Source organism: Pelobates fuscus, chromosome 1 (assembly GCF_036172605.1).
Source record: "Pelobates fuscus isolate aPelFus1 chromosome 1, aPelFus1.pri, whole genome shotgun sequence".
In the NCBI taxonomy this organism is placed as follows: domain Eukaryota; kingdom Metazoa; phylum Chordata; class Amphibia; order Anura; family Pelobatidae; genus Pelobates; species Pelobates fuscus.
The window spans coordinates 60,773,231-60,794,499 of NC_086317.1; the positions used below are offsets into that span (position 1 = coordinate 60,773,231).

At 42.1% G+C, this 21,269-nt stretch overlaps 1 protein-coding gene across 1 annotated transcript in view; it reads left to right on the plus strand.

The window, feature by feature from the left end:
• Positions 1–21,269, plus strand: part of EPHA6 (EPH receptor A6) — an 814,401-nt gene that overhangs the window by 675,624 nt on the left and 117,508 nt on the right. The window contains exon 11 of the mRNA XM_063448791.1: positions 19,100–19,285. Coding sequence (XP_063304861.1) covers positions 19,100–19,285 — 186 coding nt within the window. The remainder of the gene's footprint in view (positions 1–19,099; positions 19,286–21,269) is intronic.

A 21,269-nucleotide genomic window follows, 5' to 3' on the forward strand; every position in this document is an offset into this window, starting at 1 on the left:
AGCCACAACAGTAAAACCACTTGCTTAGTATCGTGTAGGTCTCCCTTGTGATGCCAAAACAGCTCTGATGTGTTTTTGCTGTGTGGCAGAATGCATTATGCTGCTGAAAGAGGCCACTGTCATCAGGTAACACCATTGCTATGAAGGGGTGTATGTGGTCTGCAACAATCTGTAGGAAGGTGGCACATAATGTAACATCCACCTAAATGCCAGGATCCAAGGTTTCCCAGCAGAATATTGCCCAGAGCATAACACTGCCTCCGCTGACCTGCCTTCTTCCCACATGCACCGGCCATCCACCTGATCTAAAAGAAAATGTGATTCATCAGACAAGGCATGATGCTTATGTCCCCACAGAAAGCACTGTTTGATGGTGTAATGGAACCGTCTGTTAATGGACGCTTCCTAGCTTGTGCCGAGGACCACAAGCACCGCACCGGACACCTCAACCACCGCAGAATCTGCAACCACCGTAGCTTGACTGGAGTCTTGCCATCTTCCTTCCACCCTGGATCAGCTTCTGTCCTCCAAAACCGCGTGGGAAAGACCTCTTCCTTCCACCTTGTATGAACCTCCAGCATCCAGGACTGTGTGGGGAAGACCTCTCCTCCAAGGAGAGGGCATCAAGGAGAGGGTATCAGGAACAAGCTCTTAAAAGAGCTAAATGATTCAATCTCAGGGGAGTGCAGAGCATAGCAATCCCCAGTGTGATTATAGCAGCTCCCTCCAATAACGAGACAAGGCTAGGCTTTGAGGGATCAAGAAGAACTGTCTAAAACTTTATTTTACTTGGGACTAGCCCATAAGGTCATTACATTAACATTGCTGTGAAAACTCAATAAAATTACAAACAGTAAAATCATAGCAGGCAACATACAGTGACTTATTATAACACAATGGCATATTTTTAAAGGGTTGGGGGAGACAATATTTAACAGAAAATATCTCACGTGCCTGCAGAATTAGCAATATGCAAATCTACCCGAATATGCAAATGAACCAGTCTTGCTATTCAGGTAGTGCATATTGCTGTTGCTACCAACAGAGGGCCCTAGACAAGCTCCATAGCCAAATATACCTAGTTGGTAGCAAACCTCAGCAGTACAGGAGAGCAGGCAATACATTTCACAGTACACACACACACTATAAACAATTACATTACACACACCCTGCACCTATAATGGGTTCAGGGTGACTAAAACATAAGAGAAATAAAGCAACCTACATAAATAGTCTGTCTGAAGGTAGAATAGTGGCTTTAAAGCCAAATACATCAAAGAGTCATAGTCACAGGGGAGGAGGCTGGCAAGCAGGCCTCTCCAGGACCAAGTGGCGAAGGGCACTTCATCACAGATGGGAATTATGCAGCCCCATATAAAGCAAACTGCGATCCATTGTGTGTTCTAACACTGACTTATCTTGTCACCTAGAGCTGCGCCATCTGGTCCCTGTCCGCGGCGTGCGGCTGTCCATTCGCCATGCTCCAGACTGACAGTGTTTCTGACACTCCATGCTCCAAAGCAGCATCCTTACATGTGTGCCAGACCAGGTCATGTGACCCGGCACACAGTGATGACCTCAGAGACCACAAGGGAGGGAAGAAACACCTCCCACGTGTTGTGGTTAACACTAATTAGGGGTTAGCCAATCAGACACACCCTGTGTGTAAGCTAACCTCCCCCTTGATTCAGTGCCCTGTTGTGGTCTTTGTTTAGCCCAATAGCTCGTCATACTCTGTCTGATTAATTGGTTACTGAACTTTGTCTTGTCTTACGTTTACTCCTTTTTCTCTGCTCCCTGACCTCAACTTGTCTCTTCGTATTCCATCTCTCTATTTCCCTTTGGCTTGCTTTGACTATTCTTTTGCATAGTCCGGCCATTCTAAGGACCGGTATTGCAATTCTGTCTGTTGTGTCCGCTCTGTGTGTTAGGTTACCTACCAATCGTGACATACACCTTTCTATGATGGCCAGCATTAAGTTTTTCAGCAATTTGAGCTACACCAAATGCATGATCAAGGCTATTGCCAAACGTTGCAGTGATTTTCATTGCATTGCAATGCAATTGAATTATACACCGTGTCGCATTCCAAATTTGTTCTCTGGTACAATGCTGAAAGTATACTTTGCAGTGTTTGGTGTTTCTGATCCCATTAATAAAGCTATGTACGTAGAGAGAGATTCATTTTCTTTGTATTTGAATAAAATAAAATTACTGCAGGAATTTTTTTTAACATCACATAGAAAGCTATCCCATAAAGGAGAGCAAATTATAGTGGAAGCAAAGGTGGGACCATCTAAATATTAACAAGCATCATTTTTTTAAGTAAAAGGTCGATGATTAGACGTCTATGTACTTTTGGTGACGTGTTTATATTTTTTACTTCATTCCATTTTGTTTTGTTTATGACAAACTTAATTCTTTTGTGATCCATTGTATCTATAGTATTCATTTTTCACTAGTCTGCGGCCAAAATATATCCTTTAAGGTTTTACCATCTCAACTGAAAACGGAATACTATTTGTAAAATTACATGGCATATAATTCCATTTCAATATCTTTTTCTCGCATAAAGAAACATAAAATATGATAATGGCAGGTAAGAACCACATGAATAGGCCCAGTGTGAACATTTCCTAATTACATTAGCCTTTCTATGTGGTATGGTTATATCTATTATATCAAGCATGCTGCCTGTGACATGCATGATCACAGCTTCGGAAAAAATACTCATCTGTATATAATTTATATAGAAAACATGAATGTATTCCTACGTTTATTGGTTTGTTTTTTTTAACCCCTTAAGGACCAAAGTTCTGGAATAAAAGGGAATCATGACATGTCACACATGTCATGTGTCCTTAAGGGGTTAAATGCAGACACTTTGTATATCTAATTTAAAAATGTATTATTACTTTTTGTAAAATGTTGCATTATTTCCATGAATCAATGATTCAGCATAGTATTTCTTTAACAATACTCTCTGAGTAAGTCAATTAATGTATGGAGCACTTCAAATATTATGTCTTATTTCTTTGTGTTTTATTTTTATTTTGTTGCTTTTTATTAGTTTATTTTAAAGCAACAACATATTCTATTCCACTTGACCAGGCACAATATCACCTGGTCCCTAATGCATTGATATTAAAAATTCTCCCTACCTATCCTAGAAGTAGTGAGGTTTAGACCAGGAATACCAGGTAGACCTCAAACTCTGGATACCCAGATGTTGCTGAGCTACAACACTCATGATTTTCTGGTCATCTAATGCACTCAAAGAATTCTGGGCGTTATAGGCCATCATACCGGGAAGGGGGCAATGTTTGAGACCCATGATGTACATAAAAAAAAAAAAAAAACTATAGAACCTTTGAGCGCATAATCGAATGTTGCTGATACTTAATGGCTTACTTACTTTCCATCCATGAATCAGTGTTAATATTGTCGACTATCAATTTTAGTCAAATTTGAGTCGACTAAAACTTTTAATATTTAAAACTGAAACAATTCAGATGACTAAAATACAATTAAAACTAAAATGGCATTTTAGTCAAAAGACTATGACTAAAACTAAATTGAAATTTGCCGGCAAAATTAACACTGCACAGAGGGGCTGTGGAAGGCACAAACAAGCAGGGATGTGCATGGGCAAACAATTTGGTTCGGTTTGGAAATGCGGGTTAGTAAAAAAAATGTTCTGCTTTGGCAATTCGGACCAATGGCATTCGGTTTGGTTTGGCAATTCGGCACTTTGGCAACCCTAACCCTAAACCTAACCCATTACTCTAACCCCTAACCCTAACCACTTGTTTTGCCCCTAGCCCCTAAATTTGGAAATTTGGCAATTCGAACTTTGGATATTCGTAAGCATCCGAATGTCCGAATTTCACGAAATTCATCCGAATGTACATTCGGAACTAAACGAATTGCACATGTCTGCAAACGAAACAGACCAGGGATTAGTAGAGGGACACCTACAGGGGCTGGTAGGACACAAAGAGACACAAAGGTACTTGGAGGGGGCAAAAGAGACAGAGGCTTTAACTAAACCCATTCGATTTTAGTCGAGTCAACTAAAATCTAGTAGACTAAAACTAGACTAAAACTAAAACAATTCAGATGATTAAAATGCAACTAAAACAAAAGAAAAATTTTAGTCAAAAGACTGCGACTAAAACTAAAGTGAACTTTGCCTCCAAAATTAACACTGCTCTGAATAAAGTAATCTGCTTCTAAATTACAACCTGCAAATATAAATACAAAATAATCAAAGGTGCAATGTAAATACATGTGCAAACAATATTATGCATTTACCACAGACTGGAGTGGTACATCTAGCACAGGATGGTAAGCACTCAGAAAGAACAACAATAAATCATTGTGTAGTACATATACTATACTAGAAGCTAAAATACATAAGCAAGGCACTAACAAATACAAACCACAAAAGAGTGTGCTCAGTTAACCTTGGCTAGAAGAGCAATTAACCATCCACCCACTGCAACCAGTACAAGTCCTTTTATCTTGAAAGATACCTCTATATATACAGACACTGCCTATAGCTGGGTATTCGTCAAAAAATGGTGAAATGCCAATGTACCAACAGAGAGCAACAGAGCTCCAGCCTGTCTTCTGTAAATGCATATTTTGGCAAATCTTGGTTGTAAATATATTTTACGTTGCATTTTTTTCTATATATGTTTGTAACATGTTTTACTGAGAAGAGTGTAGATAATCAAGTAGCTGCGATATTTAGTTTTTGCTTATTTTTCTTAGTCACATTCTATAAATGTCAACCTGTTCCATATTAGAGGAAGATATTAGTCACTTAAAATGAACCATCATATCCATGGATTTTGAATATTCTCTTATCTTTTACATTTAATATATATGTATTTGAGGTCTGAAAAATAAAATTAAATATAGAAATCCATGCCTCTGTTAATCTCTATCCTGAAGCTGAGTGCCTCTATCTTGAGTCGCTGTCACTCATTGTTATAAAAAGCAGCCTTGCACCTGTCAGTCAACATAGAAAGAGCAGGAAAAACAGTGGAGGAGATTTAACAAAGTATCAAAGTGTCGCATAAAGTTTTTAACTTTTTTTGGTGTTTATTTCTCAGTTTAGTAAATCTTTTGGTTATCAAACCATCATATTTGAATGTATGCCTTTTTTCAGTGCATCAATAAAAATTTCAAAACCAAGTTAACATCTGATTAAAAAATAATTATGCATGCTATGTCAGTCATAGCCAGGGGAGGTGTGGCTAGGGTTAAATGGGCAGAAACAAACGTGATCTAACTCCTAGGTGGCAGGAAATGGAGCAGTGAAACTGCAGGGTCATGATTTATATCTTGAAACTGCTTCATTAATCTAACATTGCTTTGATGCCTGTAGTACCCCTTTAAGAAGGGCAATAGAAATCATGTGAGATTATCCTTTTCGTTTGCAATTAATATAAGAGTAATATCAAACAAAAACATATTTTTTTATTTATTTTCTGTATATGAGAAAGGTACAATAATGTTGCCTAGCATGAATGTTGGTCTTAAGGGAAATCATTAAATCATTCATCCTGGTTGTCTTACGAACATAGGCATCTTAAATAAAATCTGTACAAAATAAAGGAAAATATATAAAAGGGAGTTTCTTTATATTTACTGTCCTTTGAATTAAGATCATGCTGTTTTGATGGACAGGTATTTTTTTGTATGTTGCTATGTATCTTTAGAATTGTATAACCTTGCACAATCCAATTAGTAAAAAAAACCATCAATTTAATGGAGAAATGCATCTCATTTATATATGTATAATGCTACCAACCATCTTTATGCTAGAGTGATGAACCAAATCTTTGTAAGCAAATGCCAAAATTCCTCTGCCGTGATAAAAGTAATTTAAATCCGAACATCATACTTTGAAATCAGATTTTTCCATAGTTTTCTTTTAACAAAAAAAATTAAAGAAAAAAAAATGCATAACTAAAATGTGCCCACCTATGGAGACAGTGAGCACTTCAAGCAAACATTTCTTCATACTCACAGTAGAATGCTGGGTGTTTCATGACTTATCTGAGTAAATCCCACATTCTAATCTCATATTATCACATAGTCTCTACATTTTCATAAAAGAGTAATTGTCACTAAAGGCTTTTGAAACAGTGATGAAATTATATTATTAAAATGGTAATATGTGCTACGGGATAAAACAAAAACATTTTGGAATATTGTTTCAAATGGATTAATTTTTCTGAAAATATAGGTGTCATTTTAAAGTATTTAGGATTTCTAGTTTTTTATTCTCCTCTGTCATCCATAGAGATAAAACAACACTCCAGGCACACTCTGGGCACCAACACAATGTAAACACTGACATTCATTTTTCACTTATTGGTTTTTGAAGGTTTTTTTTGCACTTTTTAATGTAATGACATTTTTTGTAAAACTGTCCCTCTCCCCAAGTGGAACAGGCATGTTGAGTATTGTTGGGTTGGAAACAACCATTATCCAATTCGTGGTCACTCTATCATTCCCTGCTCTGCGCATTGACAGAGCAATGACATCATCATCTGTCATTATGCTGCATTCGCTTCACAGAGTCAGCCTTGTTACTAGTGTCCGTCTGTAGGCTCTCTCCCCTGCAGCCCAGCAGCTTAGAGTCTTATTGCTTACTTACTTTCAGTATTCTCTGCTCCTTTTTAACCCAGGCAGTGTTTTGTTATATTTGTTCATGTGCTCTACAAGTTCTCTATTATGTAATCCAACTACTTTGTACCATGCTGCTATCAGTTTTCAGTCTACTCCAGTTCCAAAAAAACTGTAACTCCCAGCCTTTTTATACACATTTTACCCAATTGGACTGTTCACTGAATCATTCCCTGACTGCCTGTTATACCCGATCATCGGCCCATTACTTTTTCCTTCCACTTCTGCAAACATACTTCATTCTCTTGAACCATTTAAGCTGTATTTAAGAGTTAAATCATTTTTGTTCCTGTTTATGCAGCCTTAGGCACACATCCCCTGGCTGTGACTGACACAGTCTGCATGAAAACAAAATGGTTTCATTTCAATCAGATGTTAACTTACTTTAGGAGTTTTTATTTCATGCTCTGTAAATTGAACTTTAATCACATACATAAGGCTCTTGAAAGGCCTTGCAAGATGTTAAAGGGACACTCCAGGCACCCAGAACACTTCTGCCCATTGGAGTGGTCTGGGTGCCAACTTCCACCACCCTTAACCCTGCAAGTGTAATTATTGCAGTTTTTATAAACTGCAATAATTACCTTGCAAGGTTAAGTCCTCCTTTAGTGGCTGTCTATCTTAGAACACGAAAAGTGTTTTAAACGATGCTGGACGTCCTCACGCTATGCATGAGGACCTCCAGCGTCACCGGAATCCCCATAGGAAAGCATTGAATAATGCTTTCCTATGGGGAGGTCTAATGCGTGCGCATGCGCATTAGGTCACCCCCACCGGCTGAAGTCGGCGGGGGAGGTACGTGGGCGGAGCCTGACCCAGCACCGATGGACATCTGCGCTGGATTCAGGTAAGTAGCCGAAGGGGTTTTAACCCTGTCTACAACATGGGATGAGGGGTTGGAGGGAGAGGTGCACTGCAGGGTCCTGCAGTGCCAGGAAAACAGATATGTTTTCCTGGCACTGGAGAGACCCTTTAACAGAGCAGGATATAGGAAACTCTAAATTAAACAGAATTTGCAATAAAGCAAGTATAAACATTTGATGACTCATTACAGGAAGTGTTTAGGATGGCTGTGTAAGTCACATGCAGGGAGGTGTGCATAAACAAAGTTAGTTAACTCCTAAATGGCAGAGAATTGAGCAGTGACACTACAGGGGCATGATCTGTACACCAAATCTGCTTCATTAAGCTAAAGTAGGTTTTGTGACTATAGTGTCCCTTTAAAAAGACTACAGATAACAAGTTGAATTTGACTCTCACAAAAAATATGGTCACCCAAATTAATACACTAAGCTGACACTGATAAAACACATTATGTCTAATAAATACTATAGTACTAGAGGACTGCAAGCAAAACCGTTGCAAATTCATACAGTAAGTAGATTGATGGCAGAAAACTCACTAAACTATATACAATTTAATCTCAAATAGTGATGTACCGAACTGTTCGCTGGCGAATAGTTCCTGGCGAACATAGCGTGTTCGAGTTCGCCACGGCGGGCGAACACATGCGCGGTTTGATCCGCCCCCTATTCGTCATCATTGAGTAAACTTTTACCCTGTGCCTCACAGTTAGCAGACACATTCCAGCCAATCAGCAGCAGACCATCCCTTCCAGACCCTCCCACCTCCTGTACAGCATCCATTTTACAGGGAGTGCAGAATTATTAGGCAAATGAGTATTTTGACCACATCATCCTCTTTATGCATGTTGTCTTACTCCAAGCTGTATAGGCTCGAAAGCCTACTACCAATTAAGCATATTAGGTGATGTGCATCTCTGTAATGAGAAGGGTTGTGGTCTAATTACATCAACACCCTATATCAGGTGTGCATAATTATTAGGCAACTTCCTTTCCATTGGCAAAATGGGTCAAAAGAAGGACTTGACAGGCTCAGAAAAGTCAAAAATAGTGAGATATCTTGCAGAGGGATGCAGCACTCTTAAAATTGCCAAGCTTCTGAAGCGTAATCATCGAACAATCAAGCTTTTCATTCAAAATAGTCAACAGGGTCGCAAGAAGCGTGTGGAAAAACCAAGGCGCAAAATAACTGCCCATGAACTGAGAAAAGTCAAGCGTGCAGCTGCCAAGATGCCACTTGCCACCAGTTTGGCCATATTTCAGAGCTGCAACATCACTGGAGTGCCCAAAAGCATAAGGTGTGCAATACTCAGAGACATGGCCAAGGTAAGAAAGGCTGAAAGACGACCACCACTGAACAAGACACACAAGCTGAAACGTCAAGACTGGGCCAAGAAATATCTCAAGACTGATTTTTCTAAGGTTTTATGGACTGATGAAATGAGAGTGAGTCTTGATGGGCCAGATGGATGGGCCCTTGGCTGTATTGGTAAAGGGCAGAGAGCTCCAGTCCGACTCAGACGCCAGCAAGGTGGAGGTGGAGTACTGGTTTGGGCTGGTATCATCAAAGATGAGCTTGTGGGGCCTTTTCGGGTTGAGGATGGAGTCAAGCTCAACTCCCAGTCCTACTGCCAGTTTCTGGTAGACACCTTCTTCAAGCAGTGGTACAGGAAGAAGTCTGCATCCTTCAAGAAAAACATGATTTTCATGCAGGACAATGCTCCATCACAAGCGTCCAAGTACTCCACAGCATGGCTGGCAAGAAAGGGTATAAAAGAAGAAAATCTAATGACATGGCCTCCTTGTTAACCTGATCTGAACCCCATTGAGAACCTGTGGTCCATCATCAAATGTGAGATTTACAAGGAGGGAAAACAGTACACCTCTCTGAACAGTGTCTGGGAGGCTGTGGTTCCTGCTGCACGCAATGTTGATGGTGAACAGATCAAAACACTGACAGAATCCATGGATGGCAGGCTTTTGAGTGTCCTTGCAAAGAAAGGTGGTCACTGATTTGTTTTTGTTATGTTTTTGAATGTCAGAAATGTATATTTGTGAATGTTGAGATGTTATATTGGTTTCACTGGTAAAAATAAATAATTGAAATGGGTATATATTTGTTTTTTGTTAAGTTGCCTAAGAATTATGCACAGTAATAGTCACCTGCACACACAGATATCCCCCTAAAATAGCTAAAACTAAAAACAAACTAAAAACTACTTCCAAAAATATTCAGCTTTGATATTAATGAGTTTTTTGGGTTCATTGAGAACATGGTTGTTGTTCAATAATAAAATAATAATTAATCCTCAAAAATACAACTTGCCTAATAATTCTGCACTCCCTGTAGATTAATTCTGAAGCAGCATTCTTAGATAGAGGAGGGAAAGTGTAGCTGCTGCTCATTTGATAGGGAAATAGATAGCTAGGCTAGTGTATTCAGTGTCCACTACAGTCCTGAAGGACTCATCTGATCTCTGCTGTAAGGACAGCACCCCAAAAAGCCCTTTTTAGGGCTAGAACATCAGTCTGCTTTTTTTCCCTGTGTAATCTAATTGCAGTTGCCTGCCTGCCAGCTTCTGTGTCAGGCTCACAGTGGATACTGTGCCCACTTGCCAAGTGCCACCACTCATATCTGGTGTCACAATAGCTTGCATTTAAAAACAAACTTTTTTGTTTTTCACTATAATACCGTGTTTCACTATAATACCGTGCAATATAAGCCCTACCCCGAAAATAAGACCTAGGCATTTTACCTTTGCGGCCCGGCGGGACTTCTTTCTTCTATGAGGAGGAGCGTTGCGGGCCGCGGCATCGCGCAGCATGATGACGACGTGCGCAGCGTGATGACGACGTGCGCAGCGCCGTCAGTCTGCCTTCACGGATCTTCAGCGGAAGGATCCATTCCGGGCGGTGAGGCACCCAGTGGTCGGACTCTTTGAACTGTGAGTAGATACCGGTATTTTATGTCTGGGACTTAATTAATTAAAGGGGGGGGGGTGAATTAATTAAAGGGGGGGTGAATTAATTAAAGGGGGGGTAAATTAATTAAAGGGGGGTGGATTAATTAAAGGGGGGTGGATTAATTAAAGGGGGGGTGGATTAATTAAAGGGGTGGTGGATTAATTAAAGGGGTGGTGGGTTAATTAGAGGGGGTGGATTAATTAGAGGGGGTGGATTAATTAGAGGGGGTGGATTAATTAGAGGGGGTGGATTTATTAAAGGGGGTGGATTAATTAGAGGGGTGGATTAATTAGAGGGGGGTGGATTTATTAAAGGAGGGGTGGATTAATTAGAGGGGGTGGATTTATTAAAGGGGGTGGATTAATTAGAGGGGTGGATTTATTAAAGGAGGGGTGGATTAATTAGAGGGGGTGGATTTATTAAAGGGGGGGTGGATTTATTAAAGGGGGGTGGATTTATGAAAGGGGGGGTGGATTAGATAAAGGGGGGGTGGATTAATTAAAGGGGGGGTTCAATGTACATACCGGTACCGTAAATAAATAAGCCTACAGCGTGTTCTCTGCCAACCTCTGCCAGTGCACAGTGCCACTCATATCTGGTGTCACAATAGCGTGCATTTAAAAACAATTTTTTTTTCACTGTAATAGATTGAATAGTATTTAGTTGTCTGCAAGCGTCTGTGTGTCAGGCCAACAGAGTGTACTCTGCCAACCTCTGCCAGTGCACAGTGCCACTCATATCTGGTGTCACAATAGCGTGCATTTAAAAAACCCAAAACTTTTGTTTCACTGTAATAGATTGAATAGCAGTTAGTTGTCTGCAAGCGTCTGTGTGTCAGGCCAACAGCGTGTACTCTGCCAACCTCTGCCAGTGCACAGTGCCACTCATATCTGGTGTCACAATAGCATGCATTTAAAACCAAAAAACTTTTTTCACTGTTATAGATTGAATAGCAGTTAGTTGTCCTCAAGCGGGTGTCAGGCCTTCAGCGTGTACTCTGCCAACCTCTGCAAGTGCACTTTGCCACTCATATCTGGTGTGACTATAGCGTGCCTTTAAAAAGAAAAAAGTTTTTCACTGTAAGCTAATAGCAGTCAGTGTCCTTAAAGCGGGTGTCAGACCTTCAGCGTGTACTCTGCCAACCTCTGCCAGTCCACTTTGCCACTCATATCTGGTGTCACAATAGCGTGCATTTAAAACCAAAAAACGTCTTTCACTGTTATAGATTGAATAGAAGTTAGTTGTCTTCAAGCGGGTGTCAGGCCTACAGCATTTACTCTGCCAACCTCTGCCCGTGCACATTGCCACCCATATCTGTTGTCACAATAGCGTGCATTTAAAACCAAAACATTTTTTTTCACTTTAATAGATTGAATAGCAGTTAGTTGTCTGCAAGCGTCTGGGTGTCAGGCTAACAGCGTGTACTCTGCCAACCTCTGCCAGTGCACAGTGCCACTCATATCTGGTGTCACAATAGCGTGCATTTAAAAACAAAAACATTTTTTTCACTGTTATAGATTAAATAGCAGTTAGTTGTCCTCAAGCGGGTGTCAGGCCTTCAGCGTGTACTCTGCCAACCTCTGCAAGTGCACTTTGCCACTCATATCTGGTGTGACTATAGCGTGCCTTTAAAAAGAAAAAAGTTTTTCACTGTAAGCTAATAGCAGTCAGTGTCCTTAAAGTGGGTGTCAGACCTTCAGCGTGTACTCTGCCAACCTCTGCCAGTCCACTTTGCCACTCATATCTGGTGTCACAATAGCGTGCATTTAAAACCAAAAAACGTCTTTCACTGTTATAGATTGAATAGAAGTTAGTTGTCTTCAAGCGGGTGTCAGGCCTACAGCATTTACTCTGCCAACCTCTGCCCGTGCACATTGCCACCCATATCTGTTGTCACAATAGCGTGCATTTAAAACCAAAACATTTTTTTTCACTTTAATAGATTGAATAGCAGTTAGTTGTCTGCAAGCGTCTGGGTGTCAGGCTAACAGCGTGTACTCTGCCAACCTCTGCCAGTGCACAGTGCCACTCATATCTGGTGTCACAATAGCGTGCATTTAAAAACAAAAACATTTTTTTCACTGTTATAGATTAAATAGCAGTTAGTTGTCCTCAAGCGGGTGTCAGGCCTTCAGCGTGTACTCTGCCAACCTCTGCAAGTGCACTTTGCCACTCATATCTGGTGTGACTATAGCGTGCCTTTAAAAAGAAAAAAGTTTTTCACTGTAAGCTAATAGCAGTCAGTGTCCTTAAAGCGGGTGTCAGACCTTCAGCGTGTACTCTGCCAACCTCTGCCAGTCCACTTTGCCACTCATATGAGGTGTGACAATAGTGTGCCTTTAAAAAGAAAAAAAGTTTTTCACTGTAAGCTAATAGCAGTCAGTGTCCTTCAAGCTGGTGTGTCAGGCCGTGTACTCTGCCAACCTCTGCCAGTCCACTTTGCCACTCATATCTGGTGTCACAATAGCGTGCATTTAAAAACAAAAAACTTTTTTCACTATTATAGATTGAATAGCAGTTAGTTGTCTTCAAACAGGTGTGTCAGGCCAACAGTGTGTACTCTGCCAACCTCTGCCAGTGCACATTGCCACTCATATCTGATGTCACAATAGCGTGCATTTAAAAACAAAAAACTTTTTTCACTGTTATAGAAAGAATAGCAGTTAGTTGTCTTCAAGCGGGTGTGTCAGGCCTACAGCGTGTACTCTGCCAACCTCTGCCACTGCACAGTGCCACTCACAGCTGGTCTCACAGTAGCTTGCACGCATAGTACCACTAATCCAAAAAAAAATGACAGGCAGAGGCAGGCCACCCCGCAGGGGCCATCGTGGTCGTGGTGCTGTGATTCCCTTTGGCCCTATAATAATGCCCAGTTTTCAGAGGCCACGTACCCTGAACTTGAAAAGTTCTGAGGACATAGTTGACTGGCTAACACAGGACACCCAATCTTCTACAGCTTCCGCTCGGAACCTTGATGCACCATCCTCCTCCAGCTTAGCTTCGGGCACCTCTCAAGATAACACTCACCCGCCTGCCGCCACCACCAGCACTAGCACCACAGCCGCTTCACTTGGTATGTCAGAGGAGTTATTCACACATCCGTTTGAAGAAATGAGTGATGCGCAACCATTATTGCCAGAGGATGTAGATAACAGGGATATGTCTCAGGCAGGCAGCATTACACACATGGACGGTGTGATGATGATGATGTTGTACCCGCTGCTGCTTCCTTTGCTGAGTTGTCAGATACAAGTGAAGCGGTTGATGATGACGATGCATCCATGGATGTCACGTGGGTGCCCGCACGGCAAGAAGAAGAACAGGGCAAAAGTTCAGATGGAGAGACCGAGAGGAGGAGGAGGAGATGAGTTGGAAGCAGGGGGAGGTCGTCGCAAGGAGCTAGTGGCACAGTCAGACAGCATGCATCGGCACCCGGGGTCAGCCCGACAGCACGCCAATCAACGCATGCTGTGTCCACCACCAGAATGCCGTCATTGCAGAGCTCAGCAGTGTGGCATTTTTTTTGTGTGTCCGCCTCTGACAACAGCGATGCCATTTGCAACCCATGCCAAAAGAAATTGAGTCGTGGGAAGTCCAACACCCACCTAGGTACAACTGCTTTGCGTAGGCACATGATCGCACATCACAAACGCCTATGCGATCAACACATGAGTACAAGCAGCACACAAACTCAAAGCCGCCATCCTCCTCCTGGTCCAGCATCTTCAGCCACGTCAACCACTGCTGTCCTCCTTGCCCCCTCTCAACCATCCGCCACTCGGTCTCTCGCCTTAAGCAGTTCCCGCTCATCTGCCCACAGTCAGGTGTCTGTCAAGGACATGCTTGAGTGTAAGAAGCCAATGTCAGAAAGTCACCCCCTTGCCCAGTGTCTGGAAGCTGGCTTGTCTGAACTATTAGCCCGCCAGCTTTTACCATACAAGCTGGTGGAGTCTGAGGCGTTCAAATTTGTGGCTATTGGGATACCGCAGTGGAAGGTACCCGGACAAAATTCCTTTGCACTAAAGACAATCCCCAACCTGTACTCGATTGTGCAAAAGGAAGTAATGGCATGTCTGGCACACAGTGTTGGGGCAAGGGTCCATCTGACCACTGATACCTGGTCTGCAAAGCATGGTCAGGGCAGGTATATCACCTACACTGCGCATTGGGTAAACCTGCTGACGGCTGCCATGCATGGAATGCGTGGCTCTGCAGAGGAGTTGGTGACACCGCCACGACTTGCAGGCAGGCCTGCTGCCAACTCCTCTACTCCTCCTACTCCATCCTCTTCCATAACCTCCTCGGCTGAGTCCTCTTCTGCTGCTGCGTCTTGCTCTACATCAATGGCACCCCCCCAGCTCCCCAGGTACTATTCCACATCCCGGATACAGCAGTGTCACACTGTCTTGGGTTTGACTTGCTTGAAAGCAGAGAGTCACACCGGACAAGCACTCCTGTCCTCCCTGAACGCACAGGTGGAAAAGTGTCTGACTCCGCAGCAACTGGATATCGGCAAAGTGGTTTGTGACAACGGAACAAATTTGTTGGCGGCATTGAAGTTGGGCAAGTTGACACATGTGCCGTGCATGGCACATGTGTGTAATCTGATCGTACAACGCTTTGTGCATAGGTACACAGGCTTACAGGACATCCAGAAGCAGGCCAGGAAGGTGTGTGGCCATTTCAGGCGTTCCTACACGGCCATGGCGCACTTTGCAGATATCCCGCGGTGAAACAACATGCCAGTGAGGCGCTTTATTTGCGACAGCTCGACACGTTGGAATTCAACACTCCTAATGTTCGACCGCCTGCTCCAACAAGAAAAAGCCGTTAATGAATATTTGTATGACCGGGTGCTAGGACAGCCTCTGGGGAGCTAGGAATTTTTTTGCCACGTTACTGGACGCTCATGCGCAATGCCTGTAGGCTCATGCGTCCTTTTGAGGTGGTGACAAACCTAGTCAGTCGCACCGTAGGCACCATCAGTGACATCATACCATTTGTTTTCTTCCTGGAGCGTGCCCTGCGAAGAGTGCTGGATCAGGCCGTAGATGAGCGTGAAGAGGAAGAGTTGTGGTCACCATCACCACCAGAAACAGCCTTATCAGCATCGCTTGCTGGACCTGCGGCAACGCTGGAAGAGGATTGTGAGGAAGAGGAGTCAGAGGAGGAATGTGGTTTTGAGGAGGAGGAGGAAGACCAACCACAACAGGCATCCCAGGGTGCTCATTGTCACCTATCTGGTACCCGTGTTGTTGTACGTGGCTGGGGGAAGAACATACCTTCATTGAGATCACTGAGGAGGAGGAACGGGAAATAAGTAGCTCGGCATCCAACCTTGTGCAAATGGGGTCTTTCATGCTGTCGTGCCTGTTGAGGGACCCTCTTATAAAAAGGCTGAAGGAGAACGACCTGTACTGGGTGTCCATGCTACTAGACCCCCAGTATAAGCAGGCAGTGGCTGAAATGTTACCAAATTACAACAAGTCGGAAAGGATGCAGCATTTGTAAAATAAATTAAAAAGTACGCTTTACACAGCGTATAAGGGTGATGTCACAGCACAACGGGAATCTAACAGGGGAAGAGGTGAAAGTATTCCTCCTCCTCCTACGACCACGCCGGCAAGGACCGGACGCTTTAAAGACGGGTTGTTGATGGAGGACATGCAGAGCTTTTTAAGTCCTACGCATCGCCACAGCCCTTTGGGATCCACCCTCAGAGAACGACTCGACCGACAGGTAGCAGACTACCTCGCCTTAACTGCAGATATCGACACTCTGAGGAGCGATGAACCCCTTGACTACTGGGTGTGCAGGCTTGACCTGTGGCCTGAGCTATCCCAATTTGCGATAGAACTTCTGGCCTGCCCCGCTTCAAGTGTCCTGTCAGAAAGGACCTTCAGTGCAGCAGGAGGTATTGTCACTGAGAAGAGAAGTCGCCTAGGTCAAAAAAGTCTAGATTACCTCACCTTTATTAAGATGAATGAGGGATGGATCCCAAAGGGACTGACAGTGGGCGATACATTCGACTAAAAAAGGCCTGGTGAGATGAGCTGCCTTGGGCTAAAAATGGTCCACACGCTGCTGTATTTTAGCTCTGAATGCCGGTTGACTTGCGTGACTTATCCACCACCAACTAGGGTTCAAGCCGCAATGTTTTTGGGCACTTTCTGCCTGGGAAACAAACATCAATTTTTCTGGCCACTGCTACAGCAGCGGCTGCAACAATACCTAATTTTTCAGGCTTGTGTACATGCCTAATTTTTCGGGCCTCTGGTGCTGCACTGTAGCTTCAAAAACCAAACCAAAAAAAAGGCACATAACAGGGATTAAACTGATAGGAATAGTACTACTTAACACACCACTCCTATCTGGTGGCACATTAGATTGCACGCGCAGTGCCCCAAATTTGAAGTAGGAGGACCGACCAAGCATCTTTTTCCATCTCCCGGTTCCTAAAATCGATGTCATATGCACGTCCCCTGATAGGGCGCCAGCTCGTTATTCTCTTGGGCGCCAGCTCGTTATTCTCTTTTTCACTTCACTAGGGACACTTTACTGCACTATGGGCACTTAGACCCACTCTTTGTCTTGCACAGTGTTATTCCTAGCCAGCATCTGTGATGGGAAATCAGGCAGTCATCTAAACATTTAGATTGAGCTTTAGCTTAGAACACCCTTGAAGGTGTTTAAGGAGATTAGAGCTAGTTTAGAGGATTCTTCTTAGACCTCTCTGAGTCTTTATAGCCCTTCTACCTATCCAGCATTTCTGTAAACTAGCTACGAGAAAGGGTGTGTGTGTGTCTGTGATACATTTAACTTTATATCACCTTATTGACACTTTTTATGACAGCATCACTCCGGTCTCCATACTCTCTGCCTATACCCATCTATTTAGAGGGAATTTCCTTGCCCCTGGCAATATTATAGAATAGGTAGAATAGAATATAGAATAGGTAGAATAGGTAATAGTATTACCATTATTACACAATTAGCCACTATAGGGGAATGAATATAGTATCCCTTTGTTATTTATAAATGATACAATAAAGACTTTTGTCCATTACTCAATTTACTTTAACAAAGGGTACTAACCACGGTATTAGGAAGCATTACTCTGCTTTCCCTTTCTCCCTCTATTATACACCTATTGTCACCTTTCGGGGACCCTTGGTGTTGTACGTGGCTGGGTGGAGGAAGAGACCTTCAATGACATCAGTCAGGACAAGGAACGGACATGGCTAGCTTGGTATCCAACCTTGTGCAAATGGGGAGTTTGCGGTTGTGCAAATGGACTGTTTGCGGTTGTTTGCGGTGCATTAAACGGGGAGTTTGGTCTGTCACTGTGAAGCGTGCGTAACCCTTACACTACCTGATCGATACAACATCATACAGTAGGTCCCCCCCCCTTTATTTTTATGGCCCCCACCCACCGCGCAGGGGTGGGGGCCGGGGGGGAGGACAGTAGGTCCCCCCTCCTTATCCTTATTTACTGAATATTCCCCTGTATAACAATGTTTGGCATTTAGTGAATATTCCCTATTCTGCTCTGTGTCAGTGTGTCAATCCATATCTGCCAAGTGACCCTATGTAGGAGGAACAGTCCCTATTCTGCTCTGTGTCAGTGTGTATCAGGGTCCCTGAGGACAGGGGTCAATCCATATCTGCCAAGTGACCCTATGTAGGGGGAACAGTCCCTATTCTGCTCTGTGTCAGTGTGTATCAGGGTCTCTGAGGACAGGTGTCAATCCATATCTGCCAAGTGACCCTATGTAGGAGGAACAGTCCCTATTCTGCTCTGTGTCAGTGTGTATCAGGGTCTCTGAGGACAGGTGTCGATCCATATCTGCCAAGTGACCCTATGTAGGAGGAACAGTCCCTATTCTGATCTGTGTCAGTGTGTATCAGGGTCCCTGAGGACAGGTGTCAATCCATATCTGCCAAGTGACCCTATGTAGGGGGAACAGTCCCTATTCTGCTCTGTGTCATTGTGTATCAGGGATCCTTAGGATAGGTGTCAATCCATATCTTCCAAGTGACCCTATGTAGGGGGAACAGTCCCTATTCTGCTCTGTATCAGTGTGTATCAGGGTCTCTAAGGACAGGTGGCAAACCATATGTCAAGGTGTCAATATGTCATATGTCAGGTGTCAATCCATATCCATTGTGATTTAGGAATGTTAGGTGATTTATGCCCTTTATGGATTAAAACCAGACTCTGCATCAACTGTGTAATTTTCCATGGGAGTTTTGCCATGGATCCCCTCCGGCATTCCACAGTCCAGGTGTTAGTCTCCTTGAAACAACTTTTCCATCACTATTGTGGCCAGAAAGAGTCCCTGTGGGTTTTAAAATTCACCTGCCCATTGAAGTCTATGGCGGAAGTTCGCGTTCGCGACATCACTAATCTCAAATTGAAATTTTGGGTACATAAAGAATCCAGTGCTCCTTCATTACATTCTTAATTATTTTAATCATATTGAATGATTTTAGTTTGGACTAGTAATATATGCTTATTAATTAATTGTATGATTGCTGTACATTCATTTCTGTACAAATTTGTTGTTTAGGGGAATTCGGAGAAGTGTGCAGCGGAAGATTGAAGACACCAGCGAAGAAAGAAATCCCAGTAGCTATTAAGACTTTAAAAGGAGGTTACATGGACAGACAGAGGAAAGATTTTCTGAGGGAAGCGAGTATCATGGGGCAATTCGATCATCCAAATATTATCAGACTTGAAGGCGTTGTTACAAAAAGTAAGTTTACAGACAATATTATTCTGTTGTTTGTACATTGTATGTAGTAATAATGTCCATGGCCTCTACCTCTCTGAACACCACAACCACCAGAAACACATCATCTCACGGTTAAAAAATTTATCAATTTGCCAGGTGTTAAAATGAGTTTAGAATTGGCCTTCAAGGGTCAAATATAATGGGTTATGTTTTATATTATCACAGAAACACAGTTTCACATACAGTACTAATTTGTTTAGAAAAATAAAATACTGTTATAAAGTTACGTATTTAGCATGGATAATACAACATTAACCATTAGCTGTTATGTTTGTGCAAGAACAGACATCAGTTCTTTTATATTTGCCATATTGAGTGGATGGCATTTTCCAAAGTCGTCCCAAAGTTTCTGTCTGGTTTGCCTGGTAGTGTGAGGGCCGAGAGGTGCTCTACCAAAAATATCCAATGGTAGATGGGTTGATATTTTCTGAATTATGTTTTCCTGTTTAATACATTTATGATAAATATATATTTTCCATGCTAATTGTTTTACATTGTTTCATCTGCTGTTTCAGCTTGAAATATTGTATTTTGTCCTTTAAATCTTTTACTTTTCTCTAACAGCATGTTATATCTGTATAGAGGATCTTGCACGTAGGAAATTTACTTTAAACAGAGACCATCCTCCAATATATTTTACAGTAAGGCATTAATAATTTAGCCCAGCTTTTAATTTTCTCCTGATTATGTTTTATGACACTTACTATTATGAGTATTGTATGTGCCATTGATATAGGAAACGTGCCCTTTTGACTGGTGTCCCACAAGCTCTTTTATAACTGCGGCCACTTCTGGCTTCCACTTGTCTAGCAGCTAATGAGGCCCTAAAACAATTTTACAATGCATTTAACTGCTCTCTTGACCAAACTCATCTCTTAATTACTTGCAATACAGCAGTCGTTTCCCCCAGTCGGGTCTGATATACGAGTTGAGTTGCTGCAATTGCTGCATTTTTGAGTGATGTTTCTTCTGTAGTCATGGTTGCAATATATAAAAATAGATATTATTGTATTCTTCATTCTTTTTCTTTCAGTGGTAATTTAAAAAGGTTTACTGTACATCCTGGCTGATCATGGATGGTAACGGATTTTCTTTTGTATTTCTTTTGAATTAAGGATTTTGTTGCATGTTGTTAACTCAGCTTTTGAGAAACAGATTATTGCTATCGTGTAACTGCTCACAGATCTAGCTGTCTAGCTGTCCTCCACTCACAGGTAGAGGAATTGCAGGTATCTGATCCCATACTCAGGCTTAAAAATGCATTTTACACTGTGACACCTTATTCCATGTACCATTAGATATGGCTTCACCATAAAGGATAGGTTATTGTATTATTAAATCATAAAATTGAACTTGATATTTGAGGAAAACATGTTGAAAACGTAGATGCTGAGATATCTCATAGAGGTTAGCATAAAAACCAAGTTCTTAGTTTCCTAGACAATTGTGAACAGTGTCTACTCAAAGCTGGGACTTTGCTCATTATCTGCCAAGTCTTAAAGAATCATTTAGTTTACATAAACCATATTAGTGAAAATTAGGTAGCAAAACTTCCAAACTTCCCTATAACGGGACCAGGTTATGGATTAAATGTAGAAGGACAGGTGAATGGATTAAATAATAGGACAGGTGAAAAAAAAGTCAAGGCCATGATAGCTGGATGATGGAATCCTTAGTAGATAATTCTCTGTGCAAATATTTTGCAATAGCTTAGTCAAAAGGAAGAGGATAAAGATGTCATACCTAAGACTAAGGACAGTTTGGTGGTGTTAATCTCTGTCAATAATTATCTAAAATTTTATAAAAACATTTGTGTGTAGATGTTTTTAAAAAATATTTATTTTGAGTTGGGATGAGAGGGATGCAGAAGGGAAAAAGAAAAGAAAAATGGAGATGTGGAGGGAGAGGAAGGAAGAAGAGAGTAAAGCAAGTGAGGAAGTAAAAT